The 20,808-nt window shown below is 38.4% G+C and overlaps 1 protein-coding gene and 1 long non-coding RNA gene across 8 annotated transcripts in view; one reads left to right on the top strand and one right to left on the bottom strand.

The window, feature by feature from the left end:
* PPP2R5C (protein phosphatase 2 regulatory subunit B'gamma) overlaps window positions 1–1,519 on the bottom strand; it is a 76,635-nt gene extending 75,116 nt beyond the window's left edge. Inside the window, exons 1-2 of one of the 7 annotated variants that reach the window (XM_086892136.1) lie at window positions 1,102–1,250; window positions 317–368 (exon numbers count right to left, since the gene is read on the bottom strand). In XM_086892136.1, coding sequence (XP_086748262.1) covers window positions 317–334 — 18 coding nt within the window. In that variant the 5' untranslated portion in view covers window positions 335–368; window positions 1,102–1,250. Of the gene's footprint in view, window positions 1–316; window positions 914–1,101; window positions 1,251–1,366 lie in introns of those variants that run through there. The other 6 variants (XM_086892137.1, XM_086892135.1, XM_086892139.1 and 3 more) reach the window with 6 other exon arrangements.
* A 28-nt stretch (window positions 1,520–1,547) lies between these two features.
* On the top strand, window positions 1,548–20,276 carry LOC111929810 (uncharacterized). Its single transcript, XR_002864855.2, has 5 exons — window positions 1,548–1,992; window positions 10,028–10,132; window positions 16,914–17,013; window positions 17,846–17,924; window positions 18,418–20,276. It is a non-coding gene; the product is annotated as an uncharacterized LOC111929810 (long non-coding RNA).
* The last annotated feature ends 532 nt before the right edge of the window (window positions 20,277–20,808 follow it).

Genomic DNA, 20,808 nt, shown 5'->3' with positions numbered 1-20,808 from the left:
TCTGAAGAAAGACTTTGTAATTTTATTTATGCCTCAAAACTCACCTATAAAGACAAGCTTTCACACAGGTAAGCAGGCAGGGATAAAAAATGCAAGTGATTCGAACCTAAGTGATTCTAAGAAATTACTTAGTTCTACTACCTTGCTGTGTTTGATTTTTTGGTTCAGAAACATTTATATTTCCTTTAGCTTTGAAACTAGCATCAGTATAGTACACATTTTATACTTTATTATTTTGTCTGTTCTAAGGACTAGAAAGTCTAGTGTTAGAAGTGGGCCCACAAATCAATTTTCTGCCTCACAGCATTGTACTTACCTTGAATCCTTCACCCATTTTTGAGATTTGGTACTCCGAGAAAAGTGAAAAGCTTCAATGTTTTCAACATGGAAAGTGCCAAGGATATTGGGAAAATTTTAAAGCAAACAACCCCCACAAACCACAACACTCAACCTCCCTACATCTAATTTTAAAATGACGTTGACAAACTAAAAGCCAAACAGAAGTGGTCGAGAGGGGCAGCAGCTGCCTGAGGCAGACAGCACACTTCACTGTTTCTGACTTCCACTCATGGCTAATTGCCTATCACACAAAATAAAGAGTAATTCAGCTAACTTCCTGCCGGATTTACAAGTTTTCTGCGATCATAACTTGTGCAAGCCCCTTTCGTAGCCGCCAGACAAATCACTCCCTGGAGCCTGAGGCAAAGCGGGGCCAAAGCCAGGTTCATTCTACTGTCAGGAGAAGGAGCTGAAAGACTCCGAGGGGCGATTAGTGCTCCTTGAATACTTATGGAGATCCCCCAAGCACAACTCCCACTACAGCCAGAGCTACGCAGCAGCGAAACTTTCCAGGACGGGGCCCGGGCAAGTAGCCGTGGGGACAGACCCCTCATCTTGCCGTGGAAATAGTCCCTTCCCCCTCCCCAACGCCCCCGGGCCAGCCCCGAACGAGACCCCCCCCCCCCGCTCCCCGCTCCGCCTCAGCCAGCCCCGGCTGAGGACACGTTTCTCATCCCCTCCCTCCAGCACTCCCCCGCACGCCAAACCCACGGCCGCCCTCCATCGACTCCCTCCCTCCGCCGGCCGCCGGCGAGACGGTACCAGGACCCCGCCTCGGCACCCCCAGACTAGGCCCCGCCGGGAGCTGCCCCCTCCCCGGCACCCGGGGGGAGGCGGAGGCCGGCACACAGCAGCGGAGGAGGGAGCTACCCCTCACCCGGGGCTGCCCCTCGCGCGGCTCTCCCAGCACTGGGGAACGGGCGCCGCTCGCCGCTGCCGCCCCCCACCCCAGGCCCCTCCTCCCCGCGGGGCCTGCACCCCACAGCCTCTCCGCAGAGCTCGGCCTCTCCCGATCCCCACGACTCACTTTCTCCTTCTTGTTTTTATTCGGCATGGCCGCGGAGGCGCAGCCCCCGCCGGCCCCGCTTCGCTCCGCGCCGCGCCCGCCCCGCGCTGCCGCTCCCCCGCTCCGCGGCGGCCTCGGCGCCCCCCTTCCTCCCCCGCCCGCGGGGAGCAGACCCTGCCCGCCCATTGGCTGCGCGCGTCACGTGGGCCTCAGCTCGCGGCGCGTCACCAGGGGGGCGGGGCTGGCGGCGCCCCCGCCCCCCGGCGGCTCCTGCGCTCTCTGAAGGGTCCGGGGCTCCTCAGCTCCGCCCGGGCTCCGGCCACGCCTCGGAGTGTTCCCGCGGACTGAGCGGGGCAGCGGGACGCGCTGAGGTGTCCTCAGGGCCCCAAGCCTCCGGCAGGCTCTTTCTCAGCCGGTGGCAGCCCGTGGGAAGCGAGGGGTCCCTGCAGCCGCTCCCTCAGCCGCTCTTGGGCGAGGGGCACGGGCTCCGCCATGGGCGTCCGGGCGCTCGTCACTGGGGAGCGGAAACGTTAAGGGGAAAAAAAAAAAATATAGGGCATACCTGAAGTTCGCTGGCCCTCTTGTACAAATCCAGTGTGTCCATCGTCATTTTGCGGACTTCAATGTGCAGTATGTGGATGAGGAAGGTGAGCGTTGGGAAGTTGCAGCCTGGTTTTGAAACGATATCTTGATTGCTTTTAAAAGCCTGAAGTTCAGTTGTGCACGTGTTCATGATGCCCACCTGTACCAGAGGTAACTTTTTAGCAAACAAATCACTTTTTAATCTTCCAAAACCGGAATACGAAATTTAGGACAATCTTAGACAAAAGAAGAAATGTGCAAGTACTCAGTCTGGAAAATTTGCAAACTGCATTTCTCCCATGGTCAGATTAAGCCACAAATTATTGTTAACTGAGGAGAAAAGTGCAGAGGTCACGAGCACTCATAATAGCATCAAGATGTAAAATGTTTTACATTTAGATTGGACATACTTGTTAAGTTCTAACTGTGTTGTACTGCTAAAGGATAAGAAAATTGCAACTTAATAAATACAGTGTAAAAGTGAAATTGATCTCATTCCTTACCCAGCCTGTGAGTATCAAATCCAGCATGAGCAAGCGCATATGCTGTCATTTTTGGGATATGGAATTCTAGTAAACAGTTGTGTCTGATGGTATAGTATCTAATGTTAGATACTTGTATCAGCTTGTATTCATTATATTCGAACACTGCTTTTGCTCTGGAGAAAAAGACAAAGAAACTTTCCCTCTTCTAGGCACTGCAAAGAAATTTACTGACTGTGGAGAGCTGCTTCCTCTTACTTCAGTCCTCTTTCCTGTTTCCTAAGTGCTAGGAAACATATTATCCTGCCTCTTATCCTTTCTCTCATCCTCTCTGGTTTGGGAGTTAAGAAATGAGGTGCAGTTATCACCGTTGTGCCTCTGCTAAGAGTGAGTCATGAATGAGTTGCTACTGGTAAATGACATTTCTGACCCACAGAATAACATGGATTTTTGAAGTACTAAGAGACAGCAAAGGAAAAAAATCTACCTCCATCTGTAGTCTGGAGTTTGATCAGCGTGTGAAAGGGTTTGTATAGCTAAGGATAAACGCAAGAGCTTCCATTTCTTAGTTAGGTTACAATTTTGTAGAAGCTTAAACTACTCTTAATTCCCAGCTGCTGTCTCTCTCCCTGCACTGATGCTGGTACTGGGAAGTTTAAACCTCTTTGTAGAATTGATCAGGTTGAAAACTGTCCTCACAAAATTATGTGTTGGTGTGTTGGTTTAGTTTTAGTTTGGAGATTGTTGTTTGGGTTTTGTTTTTTTTTTTTTGCCTTGAACTGACATCCTACTACCTGCTTCTGTAAACACCAGCATTGGCTGAAGGAAGGGGGTGGAAATATGTGGCGGGGGCGGGATGTGACCTCAACAGCCTAGATTTAGATCAGTTTAAGCAGCTTAATGAGTTTCTCATTGGCTCTTGGCCTCTTTTGTGCTGCTAGTGCTCATAGTTTTTCTAAATAATGGAAAAACTCTGTCAGTATCGTTCTTACCCAAGTACTTCTGAATAGGAGCAGCAAAAATTGTCTGTCCTTATTTTGCAGTTAGTTGTGAAACCTTGAATCAATACATTGAACTGAATACAGGTTCAAAAGTTGGTACTGACTCAGTTAACATTTATGAGGTTTTCTTTGTGACCACAGATGTAGAAACTCTTGTGAAAACTTGACTCCCCCTCACCTCACTTTGCTGCAGAGTCTAATTCACCAGTAACAGAAAGCAATTGTGTTTTTCAAGGCCTGCTCTATTATGTGAAATAATCAGTGGGTGGAGAAGGTTTACAAGAAAAATAGTTCCATCTGTATGCTCTAGTGTCTTCATAAAACATGAGACTAAGATAAGTGACTTAAGTGATGAAATCTTACTTTTACTACAACAGTATGGCTCTGTGGGCCTAATTATTCTGCTATGAAATAGGAATAACTATGTAAATAAGGTGATGTAATTTGTGTGTGAATATGACTATATTAATATTTGCATTAACTTCTGAACATTTTATGCAAACTAGGTGTTTTCAAAAACCAGAACATAGTGACACTGATTAGGTTATCACTCTAATTAAAACATCAACACATAGTGCATGTAGCATAGTTTCTAATATGCATTTTTTACAGTACTGATCAAATTCTCTAAATTTGCAAAAGTTAAGTCACCAAACAATGTCAAGTATTGTGTAAAACACCTGGATAATATTTAATAGCTTGAAACTGGGCCAAGTGTCCTGTGTGCCAATGAAAGGGGAATATTTACACAGTTAGTCCTTTCCAGCTGTATTGAATATTCTCGTCTGGTTGATTGCTTTTCATGTTTTTGTTGCTTGTTTTTTAATCCCTTTACAGTGGTTGAGCAGTCATGTTTTGGCCTGAGTTTACTGAATGGATCACTGTCACTGTGACAGGGATAACATCTTCCATCCCCACTTGTATGACTTTATTGCTTCCCATGCACTGTCTCTGGTTTAATTGGGTGGTGTGCCAGTTCAGCTTGTTAAAATGGTAGAAAACTAACTGAGCACTGGCAACAGGAGACAATGAGACCTTTTGCTAGGAAGCTGTTAATTTGGCTCAGCTGAAACTATGCAATAGCACTTGTGGACAAGGTTTTAGCAGCCAGTGAACTGCCATCATTATACATAATTGTCAAACATTGTCAGGCTGTTTCTCAAAACATCTCTTCATTGACAGACTTTTGTTGTCTGGCACACTGTGTCAGATATAGAGAACTGAAACCTGAAGGACCAATTGCTATAAAGAGGCTGGAATAGATGGGTTGAAATAGAAACAGATTTTTTTCTCATGCCTTCATGAGCCAAAATACTACTTAAGGTAACTTTCCTGGCAAGAATAGTGGAACTGGCAGATTATGTCTCAAGGAACTAACTGAGGGAGCAAACTACTTAATCAGCACCTGCAATAGATTCTGCTTCTATGTAATCTAACGTTAAAAGCTGCAAAACCAATATACTCAGCTTCACAAAAAAGCTTAGAAATCTTTCAGGAACTTTCTTTACAAGCATGGATTCATTCTGCTTACGCTAAATCACATTAAATAATTCTTATGCTGTTCTCAATATAAATTGTAAGGCTTTAATTCTCCTCAATTATTTTCAAATCCATTAGTGTTGGATGCCCTGCTGTCACCATCTGCAGTATTGTAAAGGCTACAAAACAATTTATTCACAGCTGTATAAAAGTCAGACTCTTTTGAGGTAATTAGTAACAGGTCAAACTTGGAACTTCATGAAAGTAAACAACATGATATTTTAGCCCTACATGTGACCACATAATTACAAATGGCTATTATTGGCATCACTTAACACAGAACCAGAGATGTGTGTTCAGAGCCATAATTAAACATATATATGTGTAGTAGTGTCATATTGGATGCCTTCTAGCTGTAATAATACTCTGTATTTTTGTAAAATTTGGACTAGTAAAAAAATGAAAAAAAAGTTCATGTATGATTAATTATGCTATCTGAATCTTAGCTTTAAGAATTTTCACTCACTGTGGAACTATTACATTGAAATACAGATTTCTCTAAGTTTTGTCTGTTCTAGATCCTTTTCACTCTCTTCCTTGCCTCTAAGTTTAAAAAAAAATAAATAAGGCTTCATTTGAATGTAATGAATATTATTAGTTATTCAGGCAATTATAACATTATAGAAAACATTTGCTAGGAGATTTTTCCCTTTTTAAAAAAGATCAGAACTCTCTTTCCTTCAGGTAAGTTGTGAAACTCATGCTAACATTCTTTTCAGTAAACTCCCAGAGGCTTATTGGCAAAATCAGTAGTCAGCTTGCTTGTCTTGTATTGGGGAGCAGCAGAAGATGCTCCATGAGAAGGAAAGAGCTGGGAGCAAAGCATGGCTAAAGCAAAGGCATTGACCAGGGCATTGACTCAGTGGGGTCAGGATGGTGCCAGTACCAGTCTGAGACAAGGCAAGGCAAGAATTCAGGCATCCACCCTAAAAATCCACTCAAAAGTGACAGGAGAAAGAGCCAAAGGCCAGAATGAAGACAAGACTTCCTGTGGAAGAGATTGGAGATCTAGATTGGAGGCTCTAGATCCAGGCTCATCCATAAGATTGTTTATAAGGCTCATCCAGGAGACCAGGGCCAGAGAGAATGGTGCACCTGCAATGTAAGCCTGAGGTCCACCTTGGAAGTTCAGTTAATAAATCATGTGGGAAGGAGACATGGCTGGAAGCAAATACAGCTCTGACAAAGGGGGCTAGGTTTTGGGTGCCCAGGCCAAAATTTTAATAGAGCTTCTGGACCACTTGGAAATATCACATATAGCCATATGTGATATAGTGGAAAGAGGCCTGGTATTAGATCTTATCAGTAGCCATTGTCCATATTAATTAACACATGGAGGATTCTGGATTTCTGTTTGGGCCAACTTAATTTTAAAATGAGCTTGAAAAACATAAATAATGAGAATGGACAACTCATGCAGAAGGTTACTAAGGCATTGTACTGCTTTTAACTGTGATAGAGCTACATTTCTTCTTAGTAGATTCTGTGGGGCTAGATGTGCTTTGGATTTGTGATGAAAACAGTACTAAGAACATAAGGATGTTTTTGTTATTGCTGAGCAGTGATTATACAACCTCAAGACCTTTTCTCCTTCTCACTCTGCCCCACCAATGAGGAGGCTGGGAGTACACCGGAGGTTGGGGGGGACATAACGATGACAGTGACCCCAGCTGACCCAAGGGATATTCCATACTGTGTGATATCTTGCTCAGCAGTAAAACTGGATGGGGGTGTGTGGAGGTTGCCTGGGGCTGGCACTACCTGGGGACTAGATGAGCGTCTGTTGGCTGCTGGTGAGCAATTTTTGGTTTTTTTTTTTTTTTCATATTTTCTTCTTTGTGTATTTTCTTTTCATTATTATTAAATTGTCTTATTCTCAACCTATGAAGTTTCCTATTTTTACCCTTTTCATTCTCACCTATATTCCATCGGGGGTAAGTGGGCAAGCAGCTGTGTGATGCTGAGCTGCCTACTGGGGTTAAACCATGACAGGCATCTATGCAGAGATTCAGAAATATTCTGAGCAAATAATATATCACAAAAATATCTAATGATAGTTAAAAAAATGTTATCTGCTTGTGTGTACCACAGCGGTTATTAAGTATTAAGATGACCTACATGGGGGAATTCGGATGATGATCAAAGTAAAACACAGGCTATTAAGCCGGATGAACCATTTGTCTTATCCAGAATGCCAATTCCTATGAGAAGTGCCTGAATTTGTGTGCTGATACCCAAATTCCAGAGAGATGAGAATTACAAAAATAGCAACATTAAAACACTTTGTACAAATCGCTTGATGTTCTGCCTCAGTGAAGCAAATAAAAAGATGTTAAAAGCAAGACTTTGCTGTATGTCATGGAGTTGAATCTTTTCAGGAAAAAGCCTCAAAGAGATGCAACTATGTGACATTTATAAATTAGGATGTCTGCTTTCACATTTTCACTATTTCTGTCAGTTTGTTTTTTGTCTTTATAATGAGTTAAGAATTACTTGAAAATATATTATAATAATCTGTTTAAAATTTATTGTCTGTGCCTAGCATTTAGGAAGTAGAAGGGACATATTTATTTTTGATAGTTCATCTCTTTTTCATGTCCAGATTGTATTTTTATGTTGTTTTGCTGCAATTTTTAGCAGTCTTTGTTCATTCCAGGTTTTTTGCTGCATTAAGTACAATGTTCCCATACATGTACTAGCATTCCTTCTTCCTACACTATATCAAAGGAAAGATTAATTTTGTATCAGATGAGTGAGACTAGTAACATAAAGGTGACTGCAGCTAAAACTCCTACATTTTCATTTTTATCATATTTAAGTTGGTATTTATAGAATGAACGAAGAGAACCAATTAATTGTACCTCCTGTTGATGTCATACAAGATTTTCTCCTTCAGCACTTCATACCTTTTTTTCTGCTGTTTTTAGGGTTTGTCATAGCTAATATAGCTGTATATTTTTATCTCAGTGTGGGAAGAGTTGAAAGACACACTGAAAAGGCATTCTCAGGACTTAACCCTGCAAGTACCATGAATTTGTGGACTCACGAGGGTCTGTGTCTGCGTATGCTCAGAAGTGTCCATCTTCTAAGATGATGCATACGCTGGATTTTTGATTTTTGGGAGCAATCCGTACTTCCTTGTCCGATTGCGGGGAGTAGCTTCCACCAGCAGAGCTTTTGTCTTGCTCCTCCTAGGGCAGGCTGCCTGCTGCTGCACCGAGCAGGCTCTGCAGGGATCTTACAGAGCTCTGCAGGCCTTCCACAGCCTCTCTGCATGCATTGCACAGGCATCACTCCTCTGCTGTGCTCACATACTGGGATCAGGCCAGTTCTTACTGTGTACTCTAAGAAGGATGAAATTTGGGTTTAAGTATCATTGCCTGGATCTACTCCTTGGCATGAAGCAGCCTCAACCAGGTCTGGTTTGATAGTCAGGGTAAATCCTGCAGGGTTCCCTGTCTTCAAAAACTGTGTTAGTCTAGAAGCCTCTGCCAGACCGATTCCCTCGATGCACTTTGAAGTCTACCTTTGCATATGAGACATCTGAACAATTTTGAAAGGTTCTTTAATAACAAGACTTTTTTTGTTTGCCCAAGATAAAAGGAGAAGCGCTTGCGGCACACCACCTATCTCCTCCTATGCCATGTTGTCAGAAAGACATGTTACAGGGTCACGCCAGGCAAGGGCTTGCAAGGATGTTGTTGGAGGATTGGACCAAGAATACAGATATTTTTTTCTCAAACCATTTCCTAGAGCTATCTGATCACTGTATGGCTTATAGAATTTTTCTAAGAGCAAGCCTTGTTATTTTGATTCAGGGAGTATTCCAGGAATAATCAAACGTGCACATTCAGAGTGAATGCTAATGAAGAGGACCTTGGAACAAAACAGACAGTAATTCAAACTGATAGCGCAGGTGCATTCATAATCTCCTTCTGTTTTGTGATGGAAGCCTTGGCTTCTGATTCAGCTGTAGATTCTACTGGCTGGTAAAAGTCCTGAGTCTCAGAATCATAGAATGAGTTGGGTTGTAAGGGATCACAGCAGGTCATCGTGTCCAACCTCCCTGCTCAAGCAGTGTTGTCCTGGAGCACATTGCACAGAGCTGCATCCAGATTGTTCTTGAGAGAGAGAAACTACACAGCTTCTCTGGACAATCTGTTCCAATGCATGGTCAGTGCACAGTAAAGAATTTCTTCCTCATGTTCAGGTGGAACTTGCTGGTCATCGGTTTCTGCTTATTGCTTCTTGTCCTGTTGCTCAGCACCACCAAGAAGAGCCTGGATCCATTCTCTTGCCACCCTCCCTTCAGATACTTGTAGGCATTGATGGGGTCCCCTCTCAGTTGGCTTTTCCTGAGGTTGAACAGGCCCAGCTACCTCAGCCCTTTCCTCATAAGAGAGACAGTCCAGTCCCTTACTCACCTTTGTAGCCCTCCAGCTAGATCAGTCCAGGAGCTCTAGTCCAGTCTGTTTGTACTGAGGAATTCATAATTCTAAATTCAGTTTTTCAATATAAGAGTTATTAAGAATTAATCAGCTTCATCAAACCAGGATGTTTTTGCTTAGTCACATTTTTACTGAAGGTTTAAGCAAATCAGATACTCTGAAAGAATTTAGACAAAGCAATTAAACATTGGCAAAGCTTATAAGCATTTCAAACCAGAATCTTACAATAGGAAATGTTAGACCAACTTAAGTGCAGATTTCTCTTCCATCTGTATTTATATCATGCTGTGTACTGACTATCTGGTATTCCTGTACAGACTTTGCCCCAACATTAAATTTGTTTGCATCTTATGTTCAGTATTTATTTCAGACATTTTGCATAGATATGAGTTGTATTTACATTTTATCACCAGTTCTTAGCTATGTTAGAACTTCTTTTGAACATCAGGAAGTTGATTAGAAGTATTGGATAGACAATTACTAAGAAGTCATAAAACAAGGCCTTTGACACAGATTTTTTGTCTGCATGCATTCCACAGAACCATGACACATAATCTTTATATTTTATGCATTGCCTTCACAGAGGTTCGTGTTTTTTTTAACTTAATGCTCCTTTTTTTCTGTCCACAGTTTATTGCTGCGAAAATGGCATGTATTGATGTCAGCACAGCTGATTAATCACAACTCTTCTCTGAGAGTTTAATTTCCCAGACCAGCTCCCATCTCCAGCATGCTGTATGTTCTCTGCTTTTGCTTTTATTGCTATTCTCACATATTTATTTTCAACTTTATCTGAAGACTCTTGGTTCATACATTTCTTGGCTGTTCAAAGAAGTATTCCATAATAATGTAACAAGATGATTCAAGAACCAATTGTGAAAACTGTTCTTCTCTTCCTTTCCCTGGGGCTACCAAGGTAGTTTTATGGACAGCCCTTTGCCTGTCTTGTGTTATCTAATTTATAGGCTGAATGCCCAGATTTCTTTATGTACTCCATTTTAATTTTTTTTCAAAGAAAGAATTAGAAGGCATTTGAATTAAAGTTATCTGCTTTTTAATATAAATTGAAATTAAAAATCCCTGTTGTTAGCAGAGAAAAGAAGAAGATTGGTAAGTGCCGGTTCATAATTCCCAGGGCACTTTACATTTAAAACTTCTTTCATATATGTAAAGAGAATAATGGTAATATGGTAAATAAATTGTGTACAGAAACAAGATAAGGTATGTAAGATACATAAATAAAGGTTTCTTTAGGATTTTTATATAAATGTATGTACTCATCATACCAAGTTAATTAGATGTTTTTCTGACTTCACCAACTTGGATTTGAATTTTATTTCTGCTAAATATGTCAAGGCATTTTAATATTTATCTAGAGTGTCAGAAACTAGATGAACTAATGTCTAATCTTTAAAGTTTTTTTTAAAATTTACTTGTATTATGGAACCAACCAGGGATTTAAATTCAAGGCTGAAGCATTATAGCACTGTAATTGAAATGTAAGGGAAATGTCCTTTTCACAGAAGAATCTGGTTTTGCTATACACTTCCCAAGCAATATGCATCATATATAGTATTATTCAATTAAATGCTAAATTAGCTATATGCCTAAGTTGTGGCCTGGAAACCAGAATGAGGGGAAAGTGATCATAAGCTGAGCAACTAAATAGTATAATTTATTAAGTATACATAAGTTAAGGGGAGCAAAGGCTCACTAGTCACTGCCATGAGTGTTCAAGCTCTGATGGTACTTTTCCAGGCTTCTCAGCTGTGTCTAGGTCAGCATTGCTTGGCCTTAAGGATAAAGTTCATCACCTGATGCTGCTCCATGCGTTCCTGTGCATGCTGTTGGCTGGAGGTGTTGATAAGACATCAGCTGGCCTGAGAGGCTCGTGTAGGCTTGAGTGAACTTTGAATACATTTGGTGCAGCATGAACATTCAGGAGCCTCCTAGTCAACTGTTTGATTATTTTGTAAATGTTACAGAGGAAGTGGAATTTTGATAGATGGTAAATTCAGATGCTTTGTTTAAAAGGTCTTTTTGTGGTCTAACATTAATTAATGCCAGTAAACACTGATGGCTAATAAAAATGTCTTGGAAAAAGCCTGAGGGAATACTCTGTGAGCTCAGCAACAGACTGGGGTTTTAATGATCTGGATTCTATTCTTAATTTGACCATTAATTTGCAGTGTGATTTTGGCAAGTTAATCTCAGTGTTTCTTTTTCTTTCTCATACCTCTCTTGTCTATCTTTATGGCAATTTGTCTCTACAGAATAAGGAAGGAGACAATCTGGACTGTGATTCTAATAACAGTGATAACAAGTAGCTTTAAATACAAACTGAATTCCAATTGTTTTATTGAGATACGACTGTAATAGGTTTTTATAGGTATACAGAGATACAGATTTAAATTGTATGTTCAGCCACCTTTAACCTAAGGGATTTAATCCTGTTGGAGAGCAGTCTTTAGCATCTGTCTTCATATTCTGTACTGATATTGAAGAAGATAAACCATGAAGATAATGTCCATGGATGTCAAGGTGGTAACAAAGTTGTATTTTTTAGAATTCTGACTCAACAACTCTATCACCTATTGCTAGATCTCTGCAGCACTTTTACATGTAGAATTCTCTTTCATTCCTGATACGTTTTCAGAAATATTCTCATAAAAAACCTATCATATGATACTGACCTTGTGTTTGAAATTGACTGATTAATTATGTTTGAGATGTCTATTGCTAGGCTTACTCCAAATATACCCTGATGGTAATTTACTTTTCACAAAAAGGTTTCTGCATTATGACTAATTCTTGTATCAGATTTGAGGTGGTAAAGGTAGCCTTTGAGTCTGTATTGAAGTCCCCTTAATTTCAATTGGATTCCCTGCAAATGTAAGTGTGGTTCTGTTCAGTAAACGTATAAAACCTCTAATATTCAAAGCTCAGGGAGACCACTGAACATGATGAGTTTTGTTGAGAACAGCAGATGCTGGGCTTCCTGCAGAAGGGAGTTACAATCACAATTATAATTGATTTTATCAATTTACTAATTCTTTTTTTTGACAGTACGGATGTTTTATATTCATACTGTATGTTTGTATCCATATAAAAAATTTTTGTGCCTTGAGTGTGCAGATGAAGAACACATCACATCCTTCATGCAAACTTTCGTGAAAAGTCTATCTCATTACACTATTTTTTCCCCATTCATTTAAGTTTTTTTTTTCCTTCTTGTCTTTTTGTTTGTTTGTGTATTTAAAAGCTAATCTAGTAATTGAAAAAAGCACTGGTGGACACTAACAGAAACTGACCACTGTGTCCGTTGTCCCACTTGCACCTGGGTTTCAAACTTGTTTTCATGGGCTGACCCTTTTGACCTAAAAGGATAATCAAGTCTCCTGGCCTACTCAACCCTGAGTTTGAAAATAACATGGCAGCTTTGTTAATCAGATTGCATGGGAAAAGCAGAGTCTCTAGACTGAGACTGGCTATTATATTTTTGCTATTGAATGCCTGTCAAATAATACCTTTCAGTTACAACCCACTTGAGACAGACCTGATGCAGATACTTGGAGATGAAAAGCTGAGTATCCTATTACCAGTCACTTGAGCTGTTCAGTGGCCATCTGCTGATTGGAGAAGAAAACATCATTAATAATGTATTTGTGGATTGTGCTCTAGCTTTGATGTTGCTATTAATTCTTCCAGCATGAACTATATAATCATTATTTAGGTTCTGAGTTCCAGCATCTTCTTAGTAGCCCTGGCAAGTTATTTTGTATTTTCTGTTTTAGGGGATAAAAGGAATTAAAGCATAAGAATGAAATTAGAATTGATCTATGAGTTTGCTTACTGTTTGCATAAGAATCTATACTACATTAATAAGTTTTATCGCTGTTTCAAAATAGTTTTCCAAAAGAGGGAGTGTGAACAAAGAAGAGTAACTTGTATAACAGTTTGTTATAACTAAAACAACTGATACTTAATAATATAAATCACTTAATGCTATGAAACAAGTAATGCAGTGCTCTGGACTTAAGTTGAGTGCTGGCATGGATTGGTGCAGCTCTCTTAAAGTCAGTGCTAGAAAAATAACCAGAAATATCTAGAGAATTTTGTTTGTTTTGATCAGTGTTTTAACATTTTTAATTAACAGTTTCACCAGGCAATGCAATTATTGCATTAGAACTTAAGCCATTCAAACCCATAATTTACATTTTTATCATTTGGAGGAGTTTAATTTTTAAATTGCTGAACAATATGATCTGAACTTTTGTCAGATTAAAAGCCTGCAGCCAAAAGAAGATTGTACTAGCTGTTAAGTTTTTAATGTCTCTGGAAGTGTTGCTTTTTTCTAAGTATTGATCTTTTTTTTTCCTTACGAAGAGTGGTTTGTATAGACTTGGAAAATATTTGTGTCTGGGAGAAAACGGCATGCAGGTTTCATCCTTGATCCAAGACATCTACAAGATAATTAGCCTATTGTTTTTTTTAAATTAATTTTAATATCAGGTATTATGACTGGCCAAAGCCACCAAAGGCTTGGCTGTTTACCTCTGCTACAGATCTCTGTAGGTTTTATGCCTTTGTGGCTTCAAGATTGTTTTACTGCAGTACACTGTACACAGTATACAGAGGAGATATAGCTATGACAACCAGTGCCTGGTAGGTAACTGACAGCATGAATTACAGCATCTCTAAGGATTTGCTGCAGACTGGTCTCCTTGCTGGTCTGATGGCTCATTTTGGTTTTGACCTTCAGGAAAAGGACCAGCATAAAGGCATTTTTTGTTCCTGGTATTCATCCTCCTGTAAGAAAGTATAAAAGGTTATGTAGGTAAACAGATACAGAGGGGCCTTAAACTGGTTTAGATGGGGATTTTTTTTGTAGTCATATTTATTGTTATTGTTCAAGTGGGACAAATGTTGTTTCATTTTTGCTAGTATTGCAACATCTACTGCACAACTTTGACCACTGTAAGTAGCTCATTCAGCAGGGTATGGTTCACGGCCTTGGTTGACTCAGTGGTATGAGTAAGTTCCTGAAGTCAAACTCAGCTTCAGATATAGCTCTTACATTAAAGATGAGATGGGTATTAAGGTGGGATATGAAACATTCTTGTTTTTATTATTTAGATTATGCAAAAAGTGTCTGAATTGTGTAAATTACAAAAGCCAGCTGCAGCTCTGACATTAAAAATCCAGGTCCTCCAGAGTCACTGGCAATTGGAAAATGTTTCATAGCCATATCCCAAAAGCCAAGAGACTGAAAGGGGAAATATGAGAGAAAATAATTTCTTAATATCCCTGTGAGTTGCTGATTAAATTTCAAGAATAATTATACTGATGTCCCTGGATAATGTGTGAATGGTCACGGTCCAGAACCTGAAATTCAGTTTCAGGTCTCCTTGCCCAAAAAACTGACTTAATGCTGATTAAAATGCTTCATACATCAGAGTTTAGTATCTCTGTTGACAATGTATTTGGACGTCTTTTTTATGAAAGCTCTTGGCCATTTTGGTAAAGATCATTTGCCAGCAGTTATCTACTCACAGTTACTTAATCATGTACGTTTAAAAGCAAAGCTGAATGAGCCTGAACACTTGTACCTACAGCCAAATACCCTGTTAATGCAGATATAATAGCATTATGTAATAATAATAACAATGATTTAATTGAGCAATGCAGGACCCATGTTCTGATATTGTATGCAATTAAATAGCTGTTGCAAATGTTTCAAGGAAAATGAAATTAATTGTTAAGAAAAATCAGAACTGCAACTTAAAACCAGTTTCAGCAGTCATAGCCAAAAAACCCAAACTCTTATCTGAATGAAGCAGTTCATAGTTTAGAAGATCTGATAGATTTAGTGGATTTCTTTAGAATGCAGAGAACACACAGAGAATTTTATATATCTCAAACAGTAAAGTGTAAAGCTTGATTGTGGTGTTAATACAAAAGTTTGCTAAAATGGGAGTAAAATAAGTTTATGAAAACAATCATAGGTTCTTCTATCTGTAGAAATATAATGTGTAATGAAGCAGTTCACAGGAAAAATCCCAGTTAAATGTTTTTGGAGTTTGCTGGGTTCAAAATTACTCAAATTTGCTTCATTTTAAATTAAGATTACCTAATAAAATTATATTCCTTACTGAATTTAAATAACTCTATTTGAAAGAAGAACGCTTCAGTTGTGGCATGACAAAGCTGAAGCATTTGGGTTCTTTTGTTTTTAGTAACTACTATTTTCTTTTTCTATTCACTGGTTTCAGTACTGTGAAAAAACTTTTAGAAATTGTTAGTAGAGTCTCCAAGATATTGCTCAATATTGTTGATGAACTGATAGCTAAAAAAAGAGGAATTATTTACATTGCCGTTTTTGTACAAGGGCACAGAAAAAGTGTGCTAAAAATGTGTTTACAACTGAAAGAATCCCATCAAGAATGAGGGTGGATTTTTCTTAATTTTAATAGCTTTTGTATATACCTTGTTCAGATCCCTTTTCCTAAAAATATCATATTACTATTGCTAATAACGTGAGTTGACCTGTCAGACGCAATACCATTCTCCCAGTTTGTATTGATTTTGCTAAGGTTGCAAGTGACTAGAGATTTTTGTCTCACAAAAACAGCAGTTTAGGATCATACAAGAATTGCAAATATGTAGGAAAGGTGGAATATTCCTGAAGAGATAATTCATGATAACCTATTACTCCTGTCAGCTTTTTTCTCCTGAATAATATACAACACTCTCACATTTACTGAAAACATTTGGTAAAGAAGATTTTACAGCCTTCTTAGTGAGTCTACTGCTTGGCAGAATTATCACTATATATATTTAAATTGTTTTCAATGTAGTATTCAATTAATATTTTCTGTTCTTCTTCCAGTCCTCCTTTTAGTGAATACATTGAGCAATAAATGATCATCTTTTTATAACTACCTTTTTCATGTATAAGGAGAATTAAAGTTCTGCGCTCTCAAATTCTTCATCTCTCCCATAGCTTGTATTTTCTAAGCCACATGTACTGTTGTTTTTCTTCTCTAAATATTACCAATTGCTAAAAATGAAAGCAATACAAAATAACTCATTAAATAGACACCTCACTTTAGGTATTGTCATGTTAGTAATGTAAATTGTGAGCATTTAATAAACATTAAGAAAAAATGCTCTCTGGTTCTGTAGAGTGTGGTGCTCAGTGTGGGAAACAACATCATAAGGTCACCATAGGTCTAAATGAGTTCATTGTGTTCCACTGTAGATTCCCACTGCTGAAACATGTATGTAAAATGTATCCTCGCCCTCTTAATGGAAGAATACTCTCCATATCATTGCCAGATTGAAGTTAGATTTTGATTTTTTTCTCAGAGAAATTAGAATTCTTACTTTGAACATGGAGAAATTCATAGATGTAGTGTGTCAGGTAGAACTGTGGGGGATGACTGAGACAGTATCACTTCCTTTCCTTTCTTATTCCTGATTGCAGCAATTCATTATGACTTTTTATTTAATACAGCATATTCCTGAGACTTGCACAGGTTTTTCTCCTAAGTGTGATCTGCACATTTTGACGGAAATCTGCAGCTGATTTATCTCCGCTTTGCTGAAGTGAAGGTGTAAGTAATGTATTAGAGGAATGAGTTTCTGATTCCCTACTACTAGCATAAGTGAGTATTCCCAAGCTTGGCCTGATCTGGCTCCTAGTCCTCAGAACAGTCCTCAGTCAGTTTTCTAGTCTGATACTTCTAGTTCTCACAAGTACCACTACAAAAAAATTCAGTTACCTGCTTTATGTCAGACCCCTGCATCAAGGCTGTGTCCTTACAAGAGATTCCCAGGTAGCACACTCAGCCTGAGGTGCATTAATCTCATTTATTAAAACATATAACATGTTAAAGATTACTAACAGTACATATTAAATTTACTAAAAATAAGCGAATCAAAAATTATTCAACATGATTTTGCTCTTTCTTATTTTTATTAAAAAAGAGGCTTCAGGGTTGTCAGCGAAAAAAATCCATTTATTGAAATATATTTTTTTTCCCCTAGCTTTACAAAATAACTTGAACTTTTCAGTAATTTTATGTACTCATTGTACTTAAGCCTGTGCATAGTCATATGGCAACACTATCCTCTAGTGGCAGAATGTGTTAACACAAGGCTCCAGCTACAGGAGTGGGGGCTGGTTTATGTGTGTTGAAGAGATGGGGTGTGGTTGTTATTATTCATAAATTCAGAGTTTTGATTTCCATAACACAACAAGGAACAAATAACTGAATGCTGCATGCAGTGGGATGACAACATGTGCTCCAGCCACCAGCATCACTACATATATTTTATGTCACTATCAGAAAAAAAGATATTAATATATATATATATTTATATTGATTTATTGTGATTTTCCAGACTATTGAACTTCTGTATTCTGCTACTGTCACTTTTTTATAGGTGTGGTGTTTAACATGGTTGACCACCAGCTACTTTTTAGTCTCCTCTTCAACACTGCTATTAAAACTTAACTCTCATGGTAAGAGTGTCTCTAGATATTGTTATGCATAAGCACATAAAATATTCTTAATTTCTTTTTTTTTGGTTTGAAATTTCAAAAATTCAGCATATGGCTTAAGGAAAAATAAGGAAAAGAAAAATTTGGTGTAAGAGAACAAACTGCAATTTCAATGCATCATTTTTTAAAACTTAGTAAAATGGCTGAAGTCTAGACTAAAAGTGTATTTGTTTACTGTGAGTATCAATAGTACAAAAAATTGAATTATTTCTCACTCATCCTCTAAAAATGTTCCTGCTCTGGAAGTTTAGAAATTTATCTATGTTAAAAATCCTATGTCATATTTTTTGTGGGTTTTTGGTTGGTGTGGGTTTTTTTTTACTTTGTGTGTTTGTGTTGTTAGGGTTTGTGGGTTTGTGTGACACATTCTGCAGAAATCTTATCTGAATGTTTCATCGTGTATTTTGGGAATAAGGAGGTTTTGATGCTTCCCATTCTTGCATGCACAACATAGATCCAACGCTAAGTGAAAGTAGGAAACGGAGAAAACCCAGTTGAAGACACAACTATAGCTTTTGGTATGGAGCAATTACTGCAAGCAGGAAGCAGAGTGGATGGGAATGAACATGTTGATGTTTCCACTGTTCTGATTTTACTTTTGAAGACCATTTGACACACAGCCAGCTCACTTGTGTATCAGGTCCAGTTAGAGGACCATGCACCTGGCTTAACAATGCTTCCATTTTTCTTCTCCATAGACAGACTTAGCAGACATGTTGTAGGTGGCATTATACCTTTTAAATGTTACCATTTAATGCTCCATAAAATATAAACATTGGCTACTAAAGGACTTCTGCTGGTATTGATATATCATTCATATAACTTGTTTGTTATAAATTAATTTTTTAATTCAAAAGTGTATTTGTTCCTACCATGCCAAGTTGCTTTTCTGTACAAAGAATTCAAAGTAAATGATTTCTTAATTTCCATGTGAATTGTCCGTAAAAAACAAAAGCAAAAATAAGAACATAAAAATGCAGTATTCTTTTCTCCAGCATTCAATTTATATTACAAAATTTTTGCAGTGCATTTTTTTTTTTTTCCTCTGAGGTCTGTACTTGGACCAAAGGAAATACTTGATTTGGACAACTCATGTGCACAGAGAGAAGTCATTGTCTTGTTGCCTTTGCTCCACAATGCTCTTGAGCAGTGTTTGCTATAGTCATATAAACAGCAGTGGTAAACTGCAATATGAAAACTTCAAATTTGTTACAACATAATTCTAGAACCATAGAACAATAACTAGTCAAGAAACAATTCTCTTGAATGAGGCGACAACTATTTTTAACGTGTCAAGAAAAACTATTAGTACTCTAAGTAGTGCACCACTGAGGGTCAGATGTAACTATGCAATGAAGGCTGTTATTTTAAAACACCATGCAAATAATTCAGATGTTAAAATGCTTGAAAGGTCTTACATTGACTTATGGATCCTCTTGCTTCTGACTTAATTCCAGTTCACATTGCTAGTCACAAAATATTGTATGTCACAGCATAACACTGTGTTTCATGAATTAACTGGATGCGTCCTGTCCCAAAATATTCAGTTAGAAGTTTATATTGCAGACTGGCCAATGACAGAAAGCACCAACCTGTGATTTTGTTGGCAGTGTTTGAATTGCCAATGAAGACTGACTTGTTATTTTCCTCTAGTTCTTCTCTGAAAGTTGAGCATTGTCCATGTAAAATAAAGAGAAGTCACAGAATTTCTGCCTCTGCTATGCGTATTCTGCAGATAAATAAATAAATGAAAAGTTATGTCAGGAAGAAATAATACCCAGATATCCTGAGGGAAATGCTTTAGAGTATCTGTAAAAGAAAACTGTATGTTTGTGACAGGCTGTGATCTGTTTATATGAAGACAGGTCCTACATCATAGGTGACCAAAATAATGCTCTTTATCTCTTGAGCTGTGTAAAAATAAACCTGTAATGTTGAGGGAGTAAAGAAAAATTACTTAAGTTCCACATTCTCTTCAATAGGTCAGTACCACCAGGTGAATCTGTCTCCTGTACCTATTTCTGCTTTCCTCTCTTGAAGTCTGTATTTCTTGATTCTATGTATCCAGAACTAATCATTTAAGGGCAGAAGAAAATGGAGTTTTAGTATTATATTGGTTATTATGTGTTTTAGTGTTCCCATTGACTACAATCAAATTAATTTGATATTATGTTACTGAAAATTGTATACACTTGATGTGCTTTTTGAAGTGTTATTTTCTTCTATGTGTTTTTTTCCCTTTTAAAGTTTTTCTTCTGGAAAAAGTACTGTTTATGTAGTAAGAAGTACAATAAAACCAAATATTAATTATAATTTGCAGTGTTATATATTCATAATTGTAAGAATCTCACCTTAAATACAAATGTAGGAGTTTAAGGATTATTCTGAAACATTTGGAAACATATGTTTGGCTATGGAGTCCCATGTTTTTTTGTTTTCGATTCCAGTGCAGAGCTTTCTCAGTGTTTCATTGAAGTACAGAAGACTGTTGAAGAACTCTGTGATAAACACAGACTTTCTTATCCAATATCCTGTTTTCAAATGGGGCTTGACTGCTAGCTCTTCAGAAATGAATTAGCAGGGCAGACAACACAGGAAGAATAGTGAAATCTCCTTGGATATATCTTTCTCTGTTGACCTATAACATGGTTCATTTTATCTGCTTTTTCAAAATTCGTGCTGCTTGCTGATTTGCACGAAAAGTCCAGTAATGGCAGAGTGTTCACTTCTGTTAGAAATCTGTGAAGAAATACAGGAAATACAATAATCAGATGTATTTCTCACAGCTCAATGAAGAGCTACAATGTCATGTGCAGGTAATATTTGCACAGGAATGACCTGGAGA

This window comes from Cyanistes caeruleus, chromosome 6 (genome assembly GCF_971803275.1).
Source record: "Cyanistes caeruleus chromosome 6, bCyaCae1.hap1.1, whole genome shotgun sequence".
In the NCBI taxonomy this organism is placed as follows: Eukaryota; Metazoa; Chordata; class Aves; order Passeriformes; family Paridae; genus Cyanistes; species Cyanistes caeruleus.
The sequence above is the reverse complement of the archived record's forward strand: the minus strand, read 5'-3'. Positions and strand labels throughout refer to the sequence as shown.